This window comes from Mustela erminea, chromosome 20, assembly GCF_009829155.1.
Source record: "Mustela erminea isolate mMusErm1 chromosome 20, mMusErm1.Pri, whole genome shotgun sequence".
Classification (NCBI taxonomy): domain Eukaryota; kingdom Metazoa; phylum Chordata; class Mammalia; order Carnivora; family Mustelidae; genus Mustela; species Mustela erminea.
The window spans coordinates 1,679,661-1,702,625 of record NC_045633.1 but is presented as its reverse complement, the minus strand read 5'-3'; the positions used below and the strand labels follow the sequence as shown (position 1 = coordinate 1,702,625).

General features: G+C 55.2%; 1 protein-coding gene and 1 long non-coding RNA gene across 6 annotated transcripts; both read right to left on the bottom strand.

The window, feature by feature from the left end:
- Positions 1–747: 747 nt before the first annotated feature.
- On the bottom strand, positions 748–17,819 carry LOC116580641. Of its 4 annotated transcripts, none has more exons than XR_004281746.1 (5): positions 16,928–17,819; positions 12,937–14,794; positions 8,209–9,317; positions 2,281–2,459; positions 748–1,359 (listed from the first exon to the last, which is right to left on the bottom strand). It is a non-coding gene; the product is annotated as an uncharacterized LOC116580641 (long non-coding RNA). The 4 variants fall into 4 exon arrangements; XR_004281747.1 differs by having other exon boundaries at positions 748–1,292; XR_004281748.1 differs by lacking the exon at positions 748–1,359 and having other exon boundaries at positions 2,341–2,459; positions 8,209–8,989; positions 9,215–9,317.
- Positions 17,820–18,366: 547 nt separating this feature from the next.
- Positions 18,367–22,886, bottom strand: LAT (linker for activation of T cells). 2 transcript variants are annotated; one of them, XM_032327119.1, is made up of 12 exons: positions 21,973–22,886; positions 21,795–21,822; positions 21,653–21,687; positions 21,304–21,391; positions 21,103–21,155; positions 20,979–21,008; positions 20,837–20,894; positions 20,659–20,753; positions 19,166–19,228; positions 18,984–19,046; positions 18,768–18,863; positions 18,367–18,639 (listed from the first exon to the last, which is right to left on the bottom strand). In XM_032327119.1, the coding sequence occupies exons 1-11, from the start codon at positions 22,064–22,066 to the stop codon at positions 18,775–18,777; spliced, it is 696 nt and encodes a 231-aa protein (XP_032183010.1). In that variant the 5' UTR covers positions 22,067–22,886; the 3' UTR covers positions 18,367–18,639; positions 18,768–18,774. The 2 variants fall into 2 exon arrangements, with proteins under 2 accessions (XP_032183010.1, XP_032183011.1); XM_032327120.1 differs by lacking the exons at positions 18,367–18,639; positions 18,768–18,863; positions 18,984–19,046; positions 19,166–19,228 and adding an exon at positions 19,235–20,409 and having other exon boundaries at positions 20,595–20,753; positions 20,837–21,008.
- Between the last annotated feature and the right edge of the window lie 79 nt (positions 22,887–22,965).

The following is a 22,965-nucleotide window of genomic DNA, read 5'->3' as shown; positions in this document are numbered from 1 at the left end:
CACTTCCTTGCTGTGACCTTAGGCAAATTACTGAATCTCTCTAAGCCTCACTTTACTCATGCGACAAAATGGGGCCAATGATACCTCGAGGGGTTTTTGCAAGGAGGAAGAGGTAAGCCTGGCTGATAACAGGGCAGGGCCCACAGCACTCAGTCCCCGGGCTCATCTCCCAGCACTGATTTGTGTACCCCGGGCTGTAACCATTGGTGTCTGTCTCTCCCTCTGGACCGCGTGTTCTGCGAGAGCAGAAGTGGTGCTCTGTTTCCACACCCATGCCAGATCCCAGCGCATGGCCTGCCCTGCGGGAAATCTCAACCCTTATCCTATGTATTGGCTGAACGGCCCGGGGTCCAGCTTCCCACTCCCACTTGGTGCTGAGGACTGAGAGTTGCTCCTTCCTGGATATGTGACCTAGGACAAACCTTTTTTTTTTTTTTTTTTAAAGATTTTATTTATTTATTTGACAGAGAGAGAGAGATCACAAGCAGGCAGAGAGAGAGGAGGGGAAGCAGGCTCCCCCCGGAGCACAGAGCCCGATGCAGGGCTGGATCCCAGGACCCTGGGATCATGACCTGCGCTGAAGGCAGAGGCTTAACCCACTGAGCCACCCAGGCGCCCCAAATCATTTTTTTTAAAAGATTTACTTATTTATCTATTTGACAGAGAGAGGGACAGGGAGAGAGGAACACGAGCAGGGGGAGTGGGAGAGGGAGAAGCAGGCTCCCCACCGAGCAGGGAGCCAATACAATGCGATGAGGGGCTCCATCCGAGGACCCCAGGATCATGACCTGTGCCGACTGAGCCACCCAGGTGCTCCAGGCGAGCCGTTTAAATTAACCTCTCTGCCGCTCCTTGCCCTTGATGGCCAAGTGCGGAGGACACTAGTCCTGCCTCCAAGGGCTCTTGGGAGGATTAACGGAAGTGCTGCTTAGAAGGCACTTAGGACCGAGCCCACCCACTGCAGGTCAAGGAGTGTTCTTGAAGTGTTGTTGAAATGTTGCACGTTTCGGCCTGTTCCGTGAACACTCGGCCAGCTCTCACTTCCCGCCCCAGGGACCTGGGGTCAAGGTCCCCACGAGCGCCTCTCCCGCGGCCACCCCTGGTGTTTCTCAAGGCCCCACTCTCAGCGGCGCCCGCGCCTCACCTTCCAGCATCTGAGGACAGGGGTCCCGAGTATGGAGCCGGGAGGGCGGTCCCCACAACCCGAGAGCAGAAGACCGTGGAACCTTGTCCTCCTGCTGAACACCAGTGTCTTGACTCTGCCTCCCCAAGCCTCTGAAGATACCATCGAGCTGGGTTTGGGGAAATGCGGTCCAAACTGGTGAGGTTTCGGTCGTGTCGAAGACTGAGTCCCAGCCACTAGAGAACATGGTGTCATTCAAGGCTGGCCTGTGGGCTGGCCTGTGGACCCCAGGCCCATGGGGCCACTGAGGGGTGAGTAGGAGCCCCTAGAGTGACAAGGCCAGTCGGTGGTGGGGAGGGGGCGGCTGGGGCTGAGCTGCGCTTGGGGCTGCTTTGGCCCCATCCCCCACCCCTCCCGCCGGCCCGGCTGCTGGGTGACAGGAGTGCTGTGGTTTCTCTTGCAGCGTCAAGGCTTCTCCGGGCTCGCTCTGCTCTGGCTCCCCAGGCCTCCTGCTTGAGGCCCAGTGGGGCGCCAGCCCACAACTCCAAGGTCACGTCACCCCTGAGAAGAGGGAGCCTCTCCCTGGTGGCAGGCGCCAGCCAGCCATGCCCCCAAGTTACCTTCCGGGTCCCCACCGGAGCCCGCAAAGACTTCTGGAAGGCTCCTTCACTGTGCACCGGGTGTGGGGTACCCCTGCCTCCCCCCGCGACCAAGTGCTTTCCCGCTCACTCTCTCGGCCCCGTCCCCTTCGTGCCCGTGGGTGGGCTTGTCGGATAAGCCACAGGACATGGGTTAACTGGAATTTTGGACACCCAACGAATCGTGTTTTGGGATAACTAGTATGTCCCAGATACTGGATCTGGGATTTTTATTTGCCAAATCCGGCGGTGTGACTAGGAGACCTGACAAAGCCAGCGGCAGGGAGGGACACCGGTCCCCCTTTCCCTCAACAGCACCAAACTCCTTGGGGACCTTTGTCTCTGCACTTCCCCCCCCCCCGCCCTCCCTTCTGCCCCCTCCCCTCACGGACGGACCCCCAGGAGAGGGAGGGAGGAAGACCTCCGCCAGCTCGAACGTCCCGTCTGCGTGGCCTTCCCAGCGCCCGGCGGTTCGGTTCCTCGCACCCGCCTCCCCTCCCCAGGCCCTTCTGCTCACACCTGGCACAGCGCTTTGAACCGGCGGTTTGGGCTCTGCGTCTCCACTCCCAGCTGCTTCTGGGGGGGGGTGGTAGAGAGCAGAACACGTGTTTTGATGTCTCGAGTGAAGAGGCCACCGCAGATCAACGCTCCAAGCCAATCTTCGCACGCACATCCTCTGCTTCACGTCCCGGTACAAGCTGCCCATTATCCAGATAAGAATACTGAGGCCCAGAGAGGTAGAGGCCTCCGCCCCCCACCCCACACAGCTGGGGACTGACAGACTGGGGGTCTCTTTTCTCTTTTTTTTTTTTTTTTTTTAAGATGTTATTTATTTATTTGACAGACAGAGATCACCCACCCGTAGGCAGAGAGGCAGGCAGAGAGAGAGAAAGAGAAGCAGACTCGCTGCCAAGCAGAGAGCCCGATGCGGGGCTCGATCCCAGGACCCTGGGATCATGACTTGAGCCAAAAGCAGAGGCTTAACCCATTGAGCCCCCCAGGCGCCCCATGGGTCTCTTTTCAACCCCCAGGATGCCCAGAGAGGGCCCCTGCCTCCTCGGAGACCTGGCTTCCCTGCAGTGGCTAGGCAAGCCCTGGAGGAAGGGGCTGAGCTGTGAAGGTCCCCGTTCCCCCCGGGTCCCCTAGGCCTTTTCGAAGGGGACCTGGTGCTGAAGCCGCCTGGTGAAGCCTCATCCCACCCCCCACACCCCCACACCCCCCCGACACACCCCCACCCCACCCACCCCCGTCCCACGGCTGAGGCTCTGTGACGTTTCCCCTCTGAGGATCGGCCACAGCCGTGCTGGGCTTGGGGAGAGCGAGGAAGAGGAGGCCCTTCGCACTCATGGGAACCCAAAGTCTGACTGCTCAAGGCAGCCAGACCCGAAGGCGTGGGGCTCAGGAATGCGAAGACCCCTTTCAGAGCCAGTCAGCTGGGCGCCAAGGCCCCGGGCAAGTCACTTCTCAGCGCCAAGACTCCATGTCTTCGTCCAAAACTGGGATTAACAATGCTTCCTAGAGCACAGAGCTGATGGAAGGATTCAAAATGGCCTTCAGAGCTCCTGGCCAGCTCAGTCTGTGGAGCCTGCCCGCCTTGATCCCAGGGTTGTGAGTTCAAGCCCAATGTTGGGCACAGAGCTTACTTAAAAAAATAAAATAAGGGCCCATGGGTGGCTCAGTGGGTTGAGCCTCTGCCTTCAGCTTGGGTCATGTTCTCAGGGTCCTGGGATTGAGGCCCCGCATCGGGCTCTCTGCTCGGCAGGGAGCCTGCTTCCCCCCTCTCTCTCTGCCTGCCTCTCTCCCTACTTGTGATTTCTCTCTCTGTCAAATAAAAAAAATAATAAATCTTTAAAAAAAAATAAAATAAAATAAGGGTCACCTGGGTGGCTCAGTCAATTAAGCATCAGACTCCTGATTTTGGTTCAGGTCATGATCTCAGGGTCACGAGATTGAGCCCTGCGCTGGGTGTGGAGCCTGCTTAAGATCCTCTCTCTCCCTTTCCCTCTGCCCCTTCCTGCCCTCCCCGCAATGAAAAGTGAAACAAGAAAATATTTTTTAAAATGGCTTTAAATAATAGAAATAAATGGTTAACACTTAGGATGTATTATATACCAGACACTGTTCTAGGCACTTTACATAACACATTAAATTACTTAATCCTCTCAATGACCCTAAGAGGTAGGACTATTTATTTATTTATTTATTTATTTATTGTTATTTTGCGGTCTCCCTGCTGAAGCAGAGAGCTCGGTGCGGGACTTGATTCCAGGACCCTGGGATCATGACCTGAGCTGAAAGCAGAGGCTTTAACCCACTGAGCCAGCCAGGCGCCCTGAGGTAGGTACTATTATTATCCTCACTTTACAGATGAAGAAACTGAGGCAGAGAGTTGAAGTCACTTGCTGCTGGAGTCAGTAATACGAACTGAGGACTCAAAGGTCCAAGCTGCTTACAACTACAACTTCTGTGTAAAACAGCGTAGAAGTAGTCCTCCAGGTTCAAGACCACCAGCAGAAACGGCCCATGAAGAGAAAGATGTTATAGAACAGAGCAGAAAATCCAAAAACAGGTCAGGGGAATTTTGAGGATGTGACACCATTTCAGATGAGTACAGAAAACACAGATTAGTCACTAAATGGCGCTGGGGACCAGGTTTTACCACCTGAAAAAAATAATAATAATAAGTGAAAGGCTGCTCCGTGCCTCCCCCCTTACAGCAAGGACAAATTACATTGGAGACTTAAATGGAAACAATAAACCACTATGTAAAAATTTAAAAAACAAAAACAAAACAAAAATACTTCTCGTAGCAAAAGGCCGGGTGATATAAACAGCAATCGAGAACTAACACGGGGAGAGGGGGCTTGCTCTGTGATGATTCACCAAGCTGCACACTTCTGATCTGATACTTTGCTGCGTATGTCACACTTCAGAGGCCTTTGTGTTTGTTCTGATTTGTTTGTTCATTTTTATAAAAAGGGCCAAACTGGGAAAGTGACAAACCGGGAAAATATATTTGCTCCCTCGAATAACAAAGAGTTAATTTTCCTAATATGTAAAGCGTTCCTAGAAATAAACAAGAAAAAACTACCTGGGAAAAAAAAAGTGACAGTATATACAAATGGATCTCAGAAAAAAATACGATGACTTTTAAACACACAAAGAGATGTTCATCTTTTCTTCATGAAAAGAGAAATGCAAATTAAAATGCAGCTAGATGCCTGACAGTTTGGCAAAAAGTTAAAGAGTTCAATAGCGCTCTGAGTTGGCAAGGATGTGGGGAGACAGGCGCTGTCGGATTATTGCTTGTGGGGGTGACAGCCCGCCCCCTCCCCCGAAGGGGAATTTGGAAATATCTATCACAATCCCACATGCTTGTTCACTTTGACCCAATGACTCCACTTCTAGGGATTCGTTATATAGAGAGACTCCCACGTATGGCTGAATGGCTTGTGAATAAGGTTGTTCACTGTGACTTTTTTTTTTTTTTGGCAAATTATTGAAAACTGTCTAAAATGTCCATCCCTGTGGAGGGACAGGGTCACAGGGTGATGGACATTAATGAGGGCACGGGATGGAATGAGCACTTGTTGTATGCAGCTGATGAATCTGAAACTAATAATACACTCTGTGTTAATTAATTGAATTTAAATAAATTGAAAAAATAAAATTACAAATCAATCAATCAATCAATCAATCAATTAGAGGTCCACCCCTGGAGAATTCAGGAAGGAACACCCATATCATGGCGAACCATGCAGCTGTGGAACGGAATGGGCCCCCCGGGGAGGCCGTGAAGCTGGCTCGTCTCCCTAGACTGCTCGCCTCACAGGACACTGTGTCCACAGGCCCTCTGCTCTCACATGGCTGATCTGTATACCCTGACCATTTTCTGGAATATTCTTATTTGAACAAAATCAACATATGACAACAGTTTTCCAACAAGTGGGAATAAAGCTTCTGGGAAACAGAGCATCTTTTTCTAATTTGTACAAAGACCCTGATGCCTCTCTCCAGTCTTTTTTTTTTTTTTTTTTGTAACCTCCACACTCAACATGGGGCTCGAACTCACAACTTCAAGATCAAGAGCTGCCTGTACCACTGACTGAGCCAGCCAGACACCTTCCTCCTCCAGTCTTTTTTATTTTTTTTTAACACCCAAGAGAATTAGACTATTATTTTGCCTGAGCTGCTGTAGTCATGTCTTTGTTACTTACAACCAGATTTAATTCTAATTGATAGAGCAACTAATTTTTTATAAAAAATTATAAATAGAGGGTCACTTGGGTGGCTCAATCAGTTAAGCATCTGACTCTTGATCTCAGGTCATGAGATCGAGCCCTGAGTTGGGCTCCACATTGAGCATAGAGCCTGCTTAAGATTCTCTCTCCCTCTCCCTCTGCCCCCCCGACCCGACACACACTCTCTCTCTCTTTTTTAAGACTTTATTTTTTAATAAGATTTCATTTATTGGGACGCCTGGGTGGCTCAGTTGGTTAAGCAGCTGCCTTCGGCTCAGGTCATGATCCCAGCGCCCTGGGATCGAGTCCCACATCTGGCTCCTTGCTCCGCAGGGAGCCTGCTTCTCCCTCTGCCTCTGTCTGCCTGTGCTCGCTCTCGCTCTCTCTCTCTGACAAATAAATAAATAAAGTCTTTAAAAAAAAAAAGATTTCATTTATTTATTTGACAGAGAGAGAGAGCACAAGCAGGGGAGCAGCAGGCAGAGGGAGAGGAAGAAGCAGACTCCCCGCTGAGCAGGAAACCCAATGCAGGGCTTGATCCCAGGACTAGATCATGACCTGAGCCAAAGGCAGGTGTTTAACCCACTGAGCCACCCAGGTGCCCCTCACAGCCTCTCTCTTTAAAAAAAAAAAAAAAAAAAAAAAAAAAAAAAAAAAAAAATTTAAATAGGAAAAAATCCATCTTAAATTCATATGGACTCTCAAGAGACCACAAATACCCAAAATTATCTTGAAAAAGAAGGAGAAATAAGTCTCACACTTCCTGATTTCAAAACTCATTACCGGGGCACCTGGGTGGCTCAGTGGGTTAAGCCTCTGCCTTCAGCTCGGGTCATGATCCCAGGGTCCTGGGATCAGGCCCCGAATCGGGCTCTCTGCTCAGCAGGGACCCTGCTTCCTCCTCTCTCTGCCTGCCTCTCTGCCTACTTGTGATCTCTGTCTGTCAAATAAATAAATAAATAAATCTTTAAAAAAAAAAAAAAAAAAACTCATCACAAAGCTACCATAATCAAAACAGTGTGGTACTGGCATAAAGACAGACATAGAGACCAAAGGAATAGAATAGAGAGTCCCGAAATAAGCCTTCACATACATGGTCACATGACCTCCACCAAGGATGCCAAGACTACTCAATGGGGAAAGGACAGTCTTTTCTACAAATGGTGTCGGGAAAATTGGATATCCACATGCAAAAAAATAAAATAAAATAAAATGAGAGAGAGTTGGAACCTTACTTAACACCATATACAAAATTGAACTTGAAATGGATTAAGATCAAACAAAAGATCTAAAACTATAAAATTCTGGGGTGGGGGTCAAAAACAGGAAAGAAGCTTCATGATACCGGATGCGCGATGATTCTTGGTTACGATGCAAAAGGGTCAGGAACAAAGCAAAATTAAGTACGTGGGACCACATCAAACGTCAAAGCTTCTGCACATCAGAGAACAAAATCAATGGAGTGAAAAGGCAACTCACAAATGGAAGAAAGTATCCACTGATCATATATCTGAAATGGCGTTAGTGTCCAGAATATATATAAAGAGTTCCTACAAGCCAACAACAAAACACCAAAAAACTAAGATTTTTAAAACGGGCAAAGAATTAGAAGAGACATGTCTCTAAAGACAATATACAAATGGCCAACGTGCACATAAAACGATGTTCAGGGGCGTCTGGGGGGCTCGGTTGGTTGAGCATCCGGCTCTTGATTTCGGTTTAGTTCATGATCTCAGGGTTGTGAGATGGAGTCAGGCTCCGCACTTAGCACGGAGACTGCTTGAGATTCCCTCTCTCCCTCTCCCTCTGGCTCTTACCTAACCGTCGGCACGCTAAGTAAGTAAGTAAATAAATAAATAAAATATTTAAAAAGAAAAGATCGTCAACGTCATTCATTAGGCCACTGCAGATTAAATAATAAAATATCGCCACATATACATTAAGATGACTATTATAAATAAGTAGAAAGTAATAAGGGTTGGCACGGATTCAGGGGACTTGGAACCCTTCTGCCCTGCTGGGGAGGGGAGGTAAAATGGGGCAGCCACTACAGAAAATAGTATGCTGTTCTTTAAAAAAAAAAAAGAGAGAGAGAGAGAGAGAGAAAAGAAAAGAAAAATAGCATTACCATAGTGATCCAGCAAGGGCACTTTGGGTAAGTACCCCAAAGAATGGACAGTGGAGTCTGGAAGAGATATTTGCATACCTGTGTTCATTACCAGCATCATTCACAACAGCCGAGAGGTGGAAGCAAGCCCAGGAGTCCCCCAAGGGATGAGTGTGTACGTACACAGTGGAATAGCTTTCAGCCTTAGCAAGGATGGAAACCGTGTCACCTGCTACAACGCGGATGAACCTTAGGGACGTGCTAAGTGAAATAAACCAGACACAAAAAGTCAGTGCACGATTCCAATTATGCGAGGCACCTAAAGTAGTCAAACGCATAGAAACAGAAAGCAGTCGGGTGGCTGCCAGGGCCTGGGGGAGGGGGGACATGGGAAGGTGTTGTTTAATGCACACAGAGTTTTAGTTTTGCAAGAAGAAAACGTTCTACAGATCTGTTGCACGGCGACGTGAATACACTTAACACAATTCAACTTGTACCCTGAGAAATGCCTAGATGGTTGAATTTTCTGTTATGTGTGCTTTTTTTTTTTTTACCACAATAAAAAAAAAGAAAAGCATTTAAACGCTGCGGTGGGCCGCCAGTTTGCTCTCCCCTTTAGACAATGCTCCCCGCCAACACCACCACCACCACCAACACCACCACCCCCCCACCGGGCCAGGGGCCGGTCGGGTACCACTTGCTAGGATGGCAAGGATGGGGGTCGGGGGGTGGCGGAAGGGAACTTGTCACATAAGAGGCTGGCCAGCTTGTCTTAGGCTCTTTCTCTTACTCGGTTCATTCTGACAATACTTGCCAGGCATGGACTCCATGTCAAGCTCCAGGCCCCGGAGCCACAGAGGTGAGGAGGGCAGCTACCAGTCTGGGGAGCACAAAGACAGACGCTGAACACAGGAAAAGATCGAAGCTGATGATCCCCATTCAGTGGGGTAGCAGGATATCGGGTGACTGGGAGGGCCCGAGATTACAGGGAATGGACAGGAAGGGCTCGGAGAAGGGGAACTTGATCTGAGATCCCAGTGACAGGAGCTTGGGGCCCCTGAGGATGTGCAGAGCTCCAGGCACCCCGGAGAGGGAGAACAGAGACCTGGAGGCAGGGGCAGGCGTGGAGGCCGCACGGCGGGCGGGAGCCGGAAGGCTGGGCTCGGGAGCGCTCCGCGGGGAGGAAGGCTCCAGCACTCCCAGTAGCCCTGTGTGCAAGAAACAGATAAAGCCCCGTCTTCCATTGACATAAACTTGCTTTGTGGGTTCAAATGTATCATTCTCTTTTACGATAAAAAAAGAAATTAGAACAATTAACTATATTTTCCTAGAGAAAGGCTGAGTCAACAGACACGCATCAAACTCTCGTATTTGTCTCCACACATCCAATAGCTGCTGAATCTCTGAATTAGCTCCTTGGCACGGTTTAAAAACCGCTGATCTGGAGCGCCTGGATGGCTCAGTTGTTAAGCGTCTGCCCTTGGCTCAGGTCATGATCTCAGGGTCCTGGGATCGAGCCCCACATCGCGCTCTCTGCTCAGCGGGAAGCCTGCTTCTCCCTCTCCCTCTGCCCCTTCTTCTGTTCCTGCTCTCACTGTGTGTCTCTGTCTCTCTCTGCCAAATAAACAAATGAAATCTTAAAAACAAAAAACATGGTTGGGTTACAAACACTGGGGAGGGTATGTGCTATGGTTGAGTGCCGTGAAGTGTGTAAGCCTGATGATTCACAGACCTGTACCCCTGGGGCTGATGATACATTATATGCTAATAAAAATTAAAAAAAAAAAACCACTGATCTGCTTGGGCCCCGTCACCCTCACTCACCCCCACTCAGCAGAGGGATGGACTGAGGCCTAGAGCAGGTAAGGAGCTCCAAGCAAGCCCAGGGGTGAGCAGGGGTTAGGTCTGGAGGTTAGGGTTGCCTGACCCCGAGGTCAGTGGTCGGGAGACCCTTGCTTCTGTGGGGCCCTGCTTCCTTTATGGGGAAAACCTCCTCCCCAACCTCTGGGCAGTCCGGACGGGGCCGTGGGGCCTGGCGGGGACAGCTAAGGGTCAAGCCAGCAGCCTGCTGGCTGGGCTGGGGATGTCTGGGCACCCCCAGAGGCAGCCGCCGCCTGCTCTGCAGGACCATCCCCTCACTTGCTGCTGGGCGTCCAGGCCGGCTTAGCCCTCTTCCAGGATCCTCCGGGCCTGCCTCCCCTGCCAGCGCATCTCTGAACCAAACAGCCCAGTTGGAGTCTAGTGCTTGCTCCCAGGAACTCCGACGGAGCCGGACGGCCTCTCAGGCTCCCGCAGCCTGTGCGGTGGCTGCTAGGGTCCCAGCCCTGCCACTGAGTGGCCAGGAGCTCTGCCTGGCTGGGAGGGCCTGAATCGACACGTAGGACTTTTCACCACAGTCATAGCTGCCCGAGCCAATTTTCTCATGAGGGTTCTTTTAAATGACTTCCTTTTTAAACTGAAATCCAGGGGCACCTGGGTGGCTCAGTGGGTTAAGCCTCTGCCTTTGGCTCAGGTCATGATCTCAGGGTCCTGGGATTGAGTCCCACATCGGGCTCTCTGCTCAGGGGGGGAGCCTGTTTCCCGCCTCTCTGCCTACTTGTGATCTCTTTCTGTATCAAATAATTTTTTTTTAATTCTATCTTTAACTAAATAAATAAAAAAATAAATAACCTGAAATTCATTTCCAAGGCAACTAAATGGAAAGCCAGGGTTGCTTGCCCTAAGTTCAAACAAATCCAGCAAAATCAAGTCAACTTAAAGTCCATAGTGCTGTCTGCTCAGGGGCCCTGAGCTTGAGGCTTCTTTCTCTATGGGGAAAGGCAGAGCCCCGAGTGTCTCAGGGCGTCAAAGGACAGCACCCAGAAGAGCCTCTGTCTGTAACCAGACTCGGAATTGAGAAGAAAACGACTTTCTCTCCCCAGGGTTTAAGGCGAGTTCACACTGCCTCGAACGGGCACTGTCTACAGCACATCCAGACTGTGGCCACGACCCCTTTCCTTCCGAGTCCTGGCCCCGTGGAGGGTTCCCAGCTGTGTGACGTTGGGTGGGTGACTCAGCTTCTCTGTGCTCAGTTTCCCCATCTGCAAAATAAAGTTGATGATGGCGCCCACCTCACTGGGGTGTCGTGAGGATTAAAGCAGGGAGTGGAGACGGGCCCTGCGGAGAGAAAGTCGGACCCAGCGGCTGTTCAAGTCGGAAGCCCGCTGGGGTAGAGAAGGGATGAATGATGGGCAGGGAGAGGACGGCCCCGGGGAGCCCCTCTGGGCTGCAGCCAGCCTCACTCGCAGACCGCCCTGCACCCGCGCTGCCTCCTGTCCTTCGCTCCCCAACCCCCTGAGCCCCTCCCTGCTCTGCCCAGGCTGCTTGACTGGCTGCTCTCACAGCCCCGTGAGGCAGCTCGTTCGTCAGGCCTAGCCCACGGAAGGGAGCCCTGAGGCCCAGAAAGGAGACATAATTCCTCTGTCTCTGTGTGCAGCACACAGAGGGCAGGAGGAAGACGCAGGGGATTCTGGGATCCCCCACCCCCATCCAGCCTCAGCACCCCCCCCTCCGTGCATTATCTCTAGGCGGCAGTGGCTGAGCCTCCCAGTATCTCTCCGATCCCCCAAATTTCCGGTTCCCCAAAGACAACTCAGGATGTGGGGAGGGAGAGCAGGAGAGAGACAGAGAGCAGGAGAGAGATCACAGAGAGAGACAGAGAGCCACGGAGAGATGAGAGAGGCAGAGACCCAGAGACGGGCGACAGAGGGCCGCCAGAGACAGAGAGACAGGGCAGAGAGACAGCGCTTCCAAGACAGATGAGCAACAGGGGGAGGCAGGCAGAGATGGGGGCACACAGTGGAGAGAGAGAGCTAGAAAGGGGAGGGTGGCCCAGAGATGCAGACCCAAAGAGGAGACATGAGGGGAGGCCTAGAGCCTGAGGCGGAGGCAAAACTGAAAGTGGCAAGTGGGAGAGAGAGTCGGGGGGTGTTGGGGTGGAAGGCACGAGGTGTTGGGGGGGGCATCCGGAAACCGAAAGAGAACTGGTGAGTGTGGGAGCCAGGTGGGAGAGGGTGAGGAAACCTCGGAGGCCCGCTCAGGCGCACAGGGAGGCGGCCTGGGACAGGGACCCAAACACGCAGGCCAGAGAGCTCCCAGGGAAGGAGGACAGAGCCCCACTTCCCCTCCTTTCTTGGAACCCCCACAGGGCCACAGATGCCCTAAGCGCCCACCCACTGGGCTCATGAAGCCCTGTGTCCTCCAGAAAAGGGACTGTGTTCAGACCCAGCCTCTGCAGCCCCAGAGCCAGCAGCCCCTGGAGCTGTCCGGCTGCGTGTGCTCTGAGTGGACCCGGCTGCCCACCCTGCTCAGAGGCAGAGGGGGACAGAGGCCTGCGGGTGGACCCGGTGGGCACAGAGGAGGCAGTCGGGAACAGCGGTAGCCTAGCTGCTCAGGGAGGGAGCGCTAGAGCCCTGCTGGGTCCAGCCACCTGCCCTCTGTGAGCCTCAGCTTCCTCATCTGTCCAGGGGTGATAAGGAGAAGAACGCACTCAGGGTCACAGCGAGGACCAGACATATGGGAGATGCGTGGCACTGCGTGGGATATGTATGTGTCTGAAGGTGGGCCCGTTGAAGGTCGATGCTCCCCAGCATCCTGTCGAGATGAGTCAGGGCCCTTTCATTTGCAAATGACAGGAACCCAGCCAGAGCTGAGCCAAGAGAAGGAAGGCTGTTAATAAACTCAAGTAACTAAACAGTTCTTGGGTGGATCCAGCTTCAGGCACAGATGGATCCAGGATCTCAACCCCCCATTCCCAAGAATCTTTCTCCCTGACGTGGCACTGCTCACCTTTCTGCTGCCTTCTCCCTCGGGCGCCCTTCCCATGTGTCTGGCAGCTCCAGGCTCATGTCTTCCCTGTTGGCTGGTTCCAGAAGACAGAGAGAGAGAGAGTGCACGCCTTATTCCCCAGAATTCTAGCAAACGTCCCTGTGCAGAGCACGATTTACTCTCTGTGGAATTTCTCTTTTAGTTCGCCTCTTTGTTTTCTCCTATGCACTAACTTTTAACCAGAACTTGGCCTTCCTTCCCCCACCTCAAAGTGGACTTTGGGTTTGGGATTCTGTAAGTAACTTTGGAATGTGCTGTGTGACCTCAAGCAAATCATTTAACCTCCCGGAACCTGTTTTCTTTCCTGAAAGAAGGGTTCCTCCAACCCTATATAGACGAGGGTGTGGTGAGACTCACTGAAACGATGAGTGAGTGTGGCACATAGTAAATGTGGAACGGGGCATCTCAAAGCTGTCTCCTTCCTACCAGCAAGAGCCCCTAGGTTTGGGAGACTTCCCATCTCCAGTCCTTCAGAACTGGGGGTGGAGCTTCTGACACCAGCCTAAGTCAGTCAGCACATGGCATTCTGGGCCAGCAACTGGTTCAGGGCGTCACATCCCCCAAGTTAGGGCAGCTAGAGTCATGTAGGGCTTTTGATGGAGATGCTCAGATACCTTGCCCCATCCCCCACGCTGAGAACCCAGGAGCGCGCGGTCTACAGAGCTGCTAGAACTGTGACCACATGAGCGGCAACTACAAATGGAGGCACTGGAGAAAGGAGGGCTGAGGCAAAACGAGAAGGTGGTGATAATATTTAGGCCTCTGACTCCAGGCGCACCTGATCGCTTCCAACCTTCTCAGCAACGAGGGATCCCTTCTTTCTACTTCCAGGGACGCCCTTTGGGGCTATGGACCTCAGAATGGGAAGGTTTTATGACCGAGCTCCAACAGCCTCAAGGGTGCCCAGAGTTCAGAAATCTAGTGGCAGAGTCGTGACCAACACGAAGTCTCCTGCCTTGTACTCCAGGCTGCTCGCCACCGGACGTGGTCCTCTGTCTGGAACCTTGGCTCATCAGCTCCGAGACTAAGGAAACTGAGTAAATAAAGCAAAAGTAAGGAAAACCTGGAGAGATTTTCCTGAGGGGATCGAGGCAGGAGGGAAATGGGGGGGGGGGCACGAGGAACGGATGCCTGGGCCAGACGGGGCACAGGCCTTGAAGTGTCCTCCTGGGTGTCTCTGAGGGGCAGTTGGAAGAGGTGGAGGGTGAGGAAAAACCGGAGTCTGGAGCTTTCTCACATGGGCTGCTAGGCGTTCCTCGTCAGCCCAGGGTGGCCTGATTGTGGTTGTGATTTGGTGGAAATGATAGCAGCCATGGTTATGTCAGAAATCTCTCTCCTGCAACGGACAGAGAGTCTGGCTCAAGTTAGCCTAAGCACACACACACACACACACACACACACAGCCCATTGGTTCTTTAAAAAGTAATAATGGCTTCAGGAACACTGATCTGAGCGCCTGGACGGCCTATCAGAACCCAACTTCTCTATTTCCATTTCTGTGCTCTGCTTGCCTCCGTGGTGCGTTTATTCACAGGAAGACTCTGTCCAACAGAAACGTGCAAACCGCGCCAGGGAGCGCCTCTCCCTGCAGGCCCGCATGCCCACTGCGGTGCGCAAAGAGCTTCTGTTTGCCAGGAGTTCCACCAAAGTCTCAGGACCGGGTCTCATTGGAGTTGGGTCACGTGTTCCAATCACTGGGCCAGGGGGTGAGAGATGACCCTGGGCCATGGCGCCCTGGGTCCCCGCAGAGCCGCAGGCACATTTCCGTAGCGAATCCAACGGCGCCTCAGCGTTGGAAGAAGGCAGGGATGGATGAATGCTTGAAAAGGGAAAACAAAAAACGTCCTCCAGGGGGTCATAAGGTGGTCTGCAGATTGCTAATAAGAACATTTTTTCCCCCTGAAGTCAAATAAGTTCGGGAAATACCAGATTCGGCGAAGATAAACACTATTTTATCCCAGGATCTCTCTCGAGCCATTACCTTCCTGCTGCGCACTTCGCTCGGCAAGTCAGAACGCTGCTTCTCCCACGCGCCCCCAGCCACCGAATCCTTTCCTCAGAAGCTTCCCCCGGGACTCAGGGGCCACAAGATGCCTTTTGGGAAGCGCGACACCTGGACCACCCCAAAGAGCCCAAGAAGTCACGGTCAGCGTGTCGTCCCGTTTCGTGGCGCGCTGGCCCGAGGGGCTGCTGCCGGCGCCTGCCGCCCCCGACTCGAGGTTTGCTTTGGCCACCAGAAGCCAGCAGTTATGGAGAATTCGGTGGGGACCACGGGGTGGAGACGCGGAAGTAGCCACGCGCCCCCCGCCCCCAGGAGGGCACTGCGCACAACCCCTGCCAGGGTTTTGGGACCACCTCCCAAAGAAACCACTTGCACCAAGACTCTCGCTTCAACGACTGCCTCTGAAAAAACCCAAATCGAAAGAGCTGTTGCCTCGCCATGGCTTTTAGAAGCACCAGATGTCTCCTCCGCCAACTGCAGAGAACTCTCTCTCATAACTACATCAACCTTTCCTCCGACAACGACAGACTCCGAGGGGGGAAAAAAGTCTATTTCTGCTACCCAGCCTCCAGGGGAAGCTTGGAGGGATTCTTCCCACAGGCCACCTCAGTGGGCTCAGATACCCCAACCCCAGCCCCACAGACCTCATTACATTGACTTGGTCTGTCCTGCTTGGCTCATCGACTGGAGGAAGCAGAGCCCCATGTTCTTGCGGGTCCAAGAAGCAAAAATGGGAAGCTGTTCCTGCTTCAGGGAATGCTGCTAGCCCCAATCCACCAAGGAAAGAAGTACCCCAGTCACCTTGGACTTGCCCAGGCTTCACAAGGCAGGGCTATCACCACGCCCCTTGCCTCGGCCCCCAAGCATCTCCTTCGATGTCCTCTCTCTGTTGTGCCTCCTTCATTAGCTAGCCCACCACCGCCTTTCACGGGGATACTCCCAACAGCCTCCTCTCTGCTCCCACCTCAGGCCCTTTGCACATGCTGCTTCTGAGGCTGGAACACCTTATGCAACTCACCTGCTTGGCGCAGACAGATCCATGACCCTTAAGCCTGTTTACTGTCTCTTAAAACTGCCCCAACCCCCACCCTCTCTACCACCACCCATTCCCTCCTTGGGCCTCAGACTCTCTTATTATGAAATCATTCAGCTTTGCAAACACTTAAGAGAATCATTTATCAAACACTTGTGAACCCAACCCTGCTTAAGAGGAAGACAGGACACTTGTCACCGGGGCCTTCCTGAAATCCTTCCCAACCACTGCCCACACTCTGCCGCAGGGTGCCTCTCTCCTGAACTTGGTATTCCTCATCCCTTCGCCTACCTTGCGTTCACGTGTATCCCCGAACCATATAGACCTATTTTCGTGCTTTCAACTTTATATAAATAAAACACCTTGCTTTGCTTTTCTCATTCCATATTCTCTCGGTGATGTTAATCCTCCCTGATAGGAGCTGCCCCAGTGGGCTCATTTTTACCTGCTGGGAGCATTTGCCCGTAGTGTGACGGGGCTACAAGAGCTCGACCCGCTCTCCGGGTGAAGGCCTCCATCTGCCATCACCATTACCATCGCCAGGCTGCCCCCGCCTCTGGTATCCGCCCCCTTAGCCTGAGGGCTATTTGCTCAGGATTTTTTCCCAGGAATCTGCTAGGTAAAGGGACACACCATCTTCAGCCTTTACTGATGTTGCTAGATTGTTCTCCAAGGTGTTTATACCAACATACTTTTTTTTTTTTTTTTATGATTTTATTTATTTATTTGTCAGAGAGAGAGAGAGAGAGCGCAAGCAAGCACAGGCAGACAGGGCAGCAGGCAGAGGCAGAGGGAGAAGCAGGCTTCCTGCCAAGCTAGGAGCCCGATGTGGGACTCGATCCCAGAACACTGGAATCATGACCTGAGCCACAGGCAGCTGCTTAACCCACTGAGCCACCCAGGCGTCCCCAACATACCTTTCTGATAAAGCTTCCTCAGCCCAGGCACAAAGGTGCCCCTTTCCTTGTCTGTTTCCTCCAAATAAACTCTGCCTTTTGCCGTCCGGCCCGTCCGCCCTCTCCCCGGGCCTCCCCTCCCCCACTTCTCCAAGCGGGCCTCTTACACGCCTCCCTTGGACAGCAGCCAGCACTTTCGACAACAGCCAGAGCAAGGACGTTGGCAGCAGAACTCCAGAGGCCAACAGCTGCGGATAGAACCCCCGGTTTGCCGCTTCGGCTGCGTGCCTTTGGGCAAGTCACTTCTCCTCTCTGGGCTCGGTTCCCCAACTGCGAGTGGCGACACCCCCAGTGAACCAGCCACAGGGGAAGGGCAGTGATTAAATGAGATAAGTGTGGAAACATGGCAGGTGCTTGAAGATAACTTGTTACTGTTGCCTTTGAAGGCCCCGGAGGAGGCCGAGAACTGTGTGCATCACTCTGGGCTACTTTGTCATATGCAAGAGAAACCCCAGGTCAAGCCGGTTGAAGACAATTGGGAATTTATTGGCCCACATAACTGGGAAGCTGGAGGGGGGCATCTCGCTTCAGGTGTTACAGGGTCCAGGAACTTGGACGCCAGCAGGAAGCTGGTCCTGTCCATTTCTGGGCCAGTCTGTCCCTTACACCACCGAGTAGGGGCTCGAGGAATGTGTGCTTCCAGTTTCCCAACTGCCATGAACAAGAACAGCTTCGCCTTCCAGATTGATTCTTCCTGCTGGCATCCCAGGGCCAATCCTCAGCGGCCCAGGTTGGGTTTCATGCCCGGACCAGAGCCAGTCACAGTGACCGAGTCAGCCACCAGAAGCTGCTCACAGTGTGGTTCTCAGAACGGGGCTGTCAGAGGCCCTCGGTAGCTTCTTTGAAATGCAGACTGTCAGGCCCGGACCTACTCACTCGGGATGTGCATTCTGGCCAGACGTCCAAGGGAATCATCTGCACACCAAGGTCCGAAAAGGCTGCTCGGCACGTTACCTTTCAGCTGCCCCGCAGTCTAGTCTACCCATTGCTTTAAAGATGGATGAACAGGGGGCCGAGGGGACGTGGTCTTGCTCTAGGTGTCCACTTCGCACCCAGGGCTCCCCAGGCCCTGCCTCCCACCATCCCAGACATCATGGGCCGCAGCCATGGACTGTCTCATGGGGGGCCGTACTGAAGCCCAGAAGTGGCCGCCTGGCTTGGACTTGCCTCGCGCCCACGTGCCAGAGCTGTGTCTCTGCCGACATTCGGTGGCTCCCAGGACTGGGTCGGGACCGTCCCAAGCGTGGCGGCCCCAGGGTGGAGGGGATGGAGACCCTCCCCCCAGACACACACATGGGCTTGTGCGCGCGCACACACACACACACACACACACACACTCTCTCCCACATGGCCCCCTCACGTGGACCCCCACCCACTGGGCCCCCCAAACTCAAGAGCGCTACAGACCACGTCAGCCTTTATTCTCCTGCAGAATAGGGCCAGGGCCGGGGTGGTTCATTCTCAGGCTTCGTCAGAAGGTGCAGTGCTGGGGGCACACAGGCTGTACCCCAAAGGGATAATAAGTTAGGGGGGAGACTCTCAGACTGATCTCAGGCTGGCATCAGGGCGGGGTGCCATGTAGGGTCCCCATCCAGAGCCCTGCCGGCTGCCCAGCTCAGTGGGGGTGGGGGGGCTCTCGGCGAGGCTGGTTCCAGGTCGGGCTTGGCCTCACGCTGAAACAACAAGGCAGGAGGGGGGAAGGTTTGTGAAGTCGGGAGGTCAGCGGGGGTCGGAGGGGTCCCTGAAGGAGTCAGAGGATCGGGCGGGTGGGGGGGGCAGGGCGGGGTGGGGGGCCTCTCACCAGACCCTCAGTTAAGGCCCTGCAGATTCTCATAATCCGGAGCTCCCTCTTCCTCTTCCTCGTCCTCATCCTCCACCTTCTGGGAGCTCAGGACAGCTGGGAGGGGTCGGAGGGGGGTCTTGAGCTCGCGGACCCCCCTGTCCCCCCTTCCCCAGGCGGGCTCCCTGAGCTTCGGCCGCCCCCTCCATTCCCACCCTTCCCCAGCCCCACACACACCAGGTTCGGTCCTAGCCATGGGCGGCAGCTCCTGGGACACGTTCACATACTCCCGGCTCCCATCTGCAGGGGGCAGAGCAGAAGGGGGGGATGGCCACGTGGAGGGCAAGTGAGCAGGACTCCGAAAGAGGGCCACAGCCAGTGAAGGACAGAAGGGGACCCCCCGGGCACTGGCCACTCACCCAGAGACGCGTCTGCACTCTCCTCGCTCTCAGGAACATTCACATAATCCTCCCCGGACTCCACTGCAGGAGAAGCAGGGCCCCCCGGGCACCGTCACCCAGAGCCCTGCGCCCAGACCCCCCCATGGCGTCCCAGCGGGCCAGCCCCAGAGCCCTACCTGCTGATTCCAGAGGCTGCCCCACTGCCAGCCCTGGGCTGGGGGCGCCCACAAAGGCCTTGGTGACAGCGAGAAGTAGGGCAACCTGGCCACAGATGATGAGAGGGAGTGGAACCATGGGAGCAGCCAGACGACAGACCCTGGCATGTCCCCCAAGCTGGGGCCAGGGACAGACAGCCTACACTCTGGGTGGCACCGTGTGCACACAACACTCAGGGCCATGCTGAGTCCGAGGTGTTGTTCCCTGTGGGTCTCATCAGCCAGACCTGCCCTGAACCCCACTCTCATCTCGGTGCCTTCCGGCACCTGTCACCACCAGCGCCATCTTGTCCTTTTATGCGGACTCATTTCTCCACGAGGCCATGGACGAGGCGGGCTTTGGAGCCAGAGGTTCAAACCCAGCTCTGGCACTAACAGTCGTGTAGCCTCACACGAGATACCTAACCTCTCTGGGTCTTGGGGTTCTCATCGGTAAAAGAGGCTGAGCGACGGCACCCGCCTCCCAGGGCTGTTGTGAGAACTAAAGCAGAGAATATTGAAATGGGGCCTGTCCTCCAACAAGCGCGTCTGGTAAATAAAGAACCCCTCCTGTCGCACAGCTGGGACAACCGAGGCACAGGAGGGGAAGAGCTGGGCCCAACAGCACCCGGGAATCATGGGGTTTAATAAGCTAACGCATGAAACACTCTTAGGAGGGCAGGCGGTAGGCCCCGAGTTAGCTCTCACCCTGACATGAGAGGTTTCCAGTAAGTATGGGGCGTGGGGGGGGGTGATGATGAACCGCTGAATGACAAGAAGAGCTAGCACAGATGGCGAGCTGGCTGGAGGACGAGGAGTGACAGGAAAGCAGACATGGGAGGCAGCCCCTAACAGGCGGCACGAGACCAACACGAAGGGAAAAAAGCAGCTCAAAGGAAACTGAAATGATGCCGGAAACAGAAGAAAACTTCCCAACTGCCCCCCCCCAGCCCCCCAGACCAGCTCTGATCCATCTCCTTAGAGAGTTACAAGATGACACAGCCTCCGTGACACCAGACGGGAGACTACGGGGAAGGAATGCCAGAGACCAAGAAAGAGCTTCCAGGCGGAGAGACAAGAGAAGAGTCTGAGAGGCGCGAAGTCTACGAGACCACGTAGGCGACAGAAGACAACGAAACAGGAAAGATGACAGGAAAAGGAAGGAAATCAGAGCATCAGCGCAGAAGCCCACCCTGAGGGACAGGTTTTGTAGAAAGAGAGAAGAGAGACCACGGAGGGGCCGCGAGCGTCGCAGAAATCACGGGAGAGGGACGCGCCGGGGGGCCGCAGCCCGGAGAGTCACGAGGGCCAACTCACTGGAGAAGGCGCTGTCTCGGAGGCCGGGGTTGCTGGTCACAGGAGCCAGTGGGACGGTGGTGCTGGTGGCCGGCGTGCTGTCGGGAAGCACCTCCCTGAGGGGAAGTCAGGGGAGGGGGAGGCAGATGAGCAAGAGCCCCCAGGGCCGCGGCCCCCGGGCCCCCACCTGGCCACTCACAAGTAGCCCTCGTTGGGGTAGTCCTCCTCCTCCTCGTCGTCGTCCTCACACACGGGTGCTGGGGTAGCGACACAGCGGTCAGCAGGGCCCAGGCCGGGCGCCAGCCTCCCTGCGAGCAGGGCACCCGGGGCCCCAGACGTACCCTCGTTCTCGTAACTTGCCACACTGTTGGCTTTGGAGAGAGAGCGAGAGGGAAGCTGAGTTGGCTCAGACAGGCTCTGTCCTCTGCCCAGCCCCAGCCCTCTGGGCTCGAGCCTCACACTTACCACCATCTGAGTCCTGCCGGGAAGACGGCATGCGCGGGGGCTGCGGGGACCTCCTGGGAGTCAAAGGTCAGAGGTCATGCTAGGATGGGGCTCCGGGGGGCAAGAGGGGTTGTAACCGGGAAAGGGACCCCCCCCACCCCGCCCCAGTCTACAGAGGTGAGGGGAGTAGAGGGAGGATTCAGAAGGGAGGGCGCTACTTACGGGATAGGGAGCAGGTCCGGCTGGCTCAGAGGTGGATAGGAGGTCACAGGCCCATAGGAGGCAGCTGATGGCCAGGGCACGACTGTGGCTGAGGACACATGAGACCAAGCTCAAGGAATGAGTCCGGAATGTTGCCCCTGTCCTCATGGAGTCCTTGATGGACAGACTCACCCTGGGACCCCTCCCATGCCCTGGACAGGCCTGATGACACCCCTGTCCTTCCCCGTCCCCAGCTCCAGTCAAGGCCATGTGGGCAGCCACTAGGACCTGAATAAAGGCACACGCTCCCTCACATGCCAGGGGACCCTGTCCCCTACGCCCAAGGGAAGGGGACCCCCCAGGTACTCACGAGGTCGTTTGAGCACGATGCTACTTGGGGTCAAGCTGGCAGGAGAGACAGGGCTTGGTCAGGGGCAGGAGAGGCCCCCACTCCCAACCCCAAGGCCACACAGGGCAGGGAGGGGGCCATAAGGGGCCCACGGGCAACTCACCTGTCAGAGGCCGCCGTGTCATAAGAGCCTGGGGAAGAGAAGTCAGTGAGACAGGAAGGGGGGGGTCGAGGGGGAGAGGGGGTAGAGCAGGGCAGAAGAAGGGAGGGTTAGGCCGGCGTGAGGGGCCAAGGAGAGCCGGGGATCCCTGCAGGGGCGTCACCGGGTGGCCCCCACTCACCTGGCAGCTCCCGGCAGCGCACGCACAGGGCCACGACCAGGAGAGGCAGCAAGACGAGGCCCAGCACGTAGGGGATGAGGACCACGGCCTCCATCTGCAGCGGACGGCGCGCACTAGGCCCGGCTGCCCGCCGCACACCCTCGAGGGCTGAGCTGCCACAGGGTGAGGGCTGGGCCAGCAGGGGTGCGGGAGCTGAGTGGGCAGCCTGGAAGCCTGAGCGCCGGCAGCTATGCCTTCCTTGGGCCCGTCGCTGGGCCCCCTCCCCTTGTTAGGCGGCGTGGGGGGCGTCCGCACGGGCTGGAGGAAGCCCCGTGATCCCCAGGCCCTCCGGCCAGGCTCTGGGCCGGAGTGTGGGGCGCCGGTCCCCCCTGCGCAGCCGCTGCGCCCCAGCCCTACCTGCCACTCGGCTAGGCGCCTGCTTCTCTCAGCGCCTGCCCGCCTGCGGCAGGAAGCTGTGGTGAGCCCCAAGTGAGGGCAGGAAATCATCAGGCTCAGCCTGGCTGCACCGCCCCCTTCCCACCCCCACCCAGCCAGTGGGGAGGGGGAGGAAGAGGCCTGAAGAGCCACCCCTCCACCCCGGGGCCCTCAAGAGGGGTCTGCTGGCCTCTGGGACAAGGAGCAGCAACTCCTACCAGAAGGAAGGCAAGACACTTACAGGCCGGCCAAGAGCCACAGCCTCCGTAGCTATGGCTGGAGGGGGCAGCCGGGAGGGAGGCCTTGCCTCTGGGAGTTCCGAGGGGCACGGGGCAAAGCCCACCCCACCTTGCCCTGGTTGGCCTGCCAAGAGGGGCGGGCTCTCGGGGAACCACGGGCGTGACTCACGGTCACACAGAGCTAGCTCACTCCATACCCTTGTTCGCCCAGCCCAGGAGGGCAGGGATTAGCCGGAGGTCCCACTGGAGCAAGCCCATGGCCGCCGGAGTCTTGGAGCTAGGGAGGGGGCATGCCCTGCCGTCTAGCAGTCAGAGGTCAGTAACATCCAGAGAGCCAGAG

Excerpts from the sequence above, each read along its gene's own strand:
- LAT (XM_032327119.1), bottom strand. The coding sequence starts at position 22,066 with ATGGAGGCCGTGGTCCTCATCCCCTACGTGCTGGGCCTCGTCTTGCTG. Across the intron at positions 21,392-21,652 it reads CATCGTGCTCAAACGACCTC|CCACAGTCGTGCCCTGGCCA; the intron begins GTGAGTACCTGG and ends ATGTGTCCTCAG. Across the intron at positions 21,009-21,102 it reads CCGGCAGGACTCAGATGGTG|CCAACAGTGTGGCAAGTTAC; the intron begins GTAAGTGTGAGG and ends CTCTCTCCAAAG.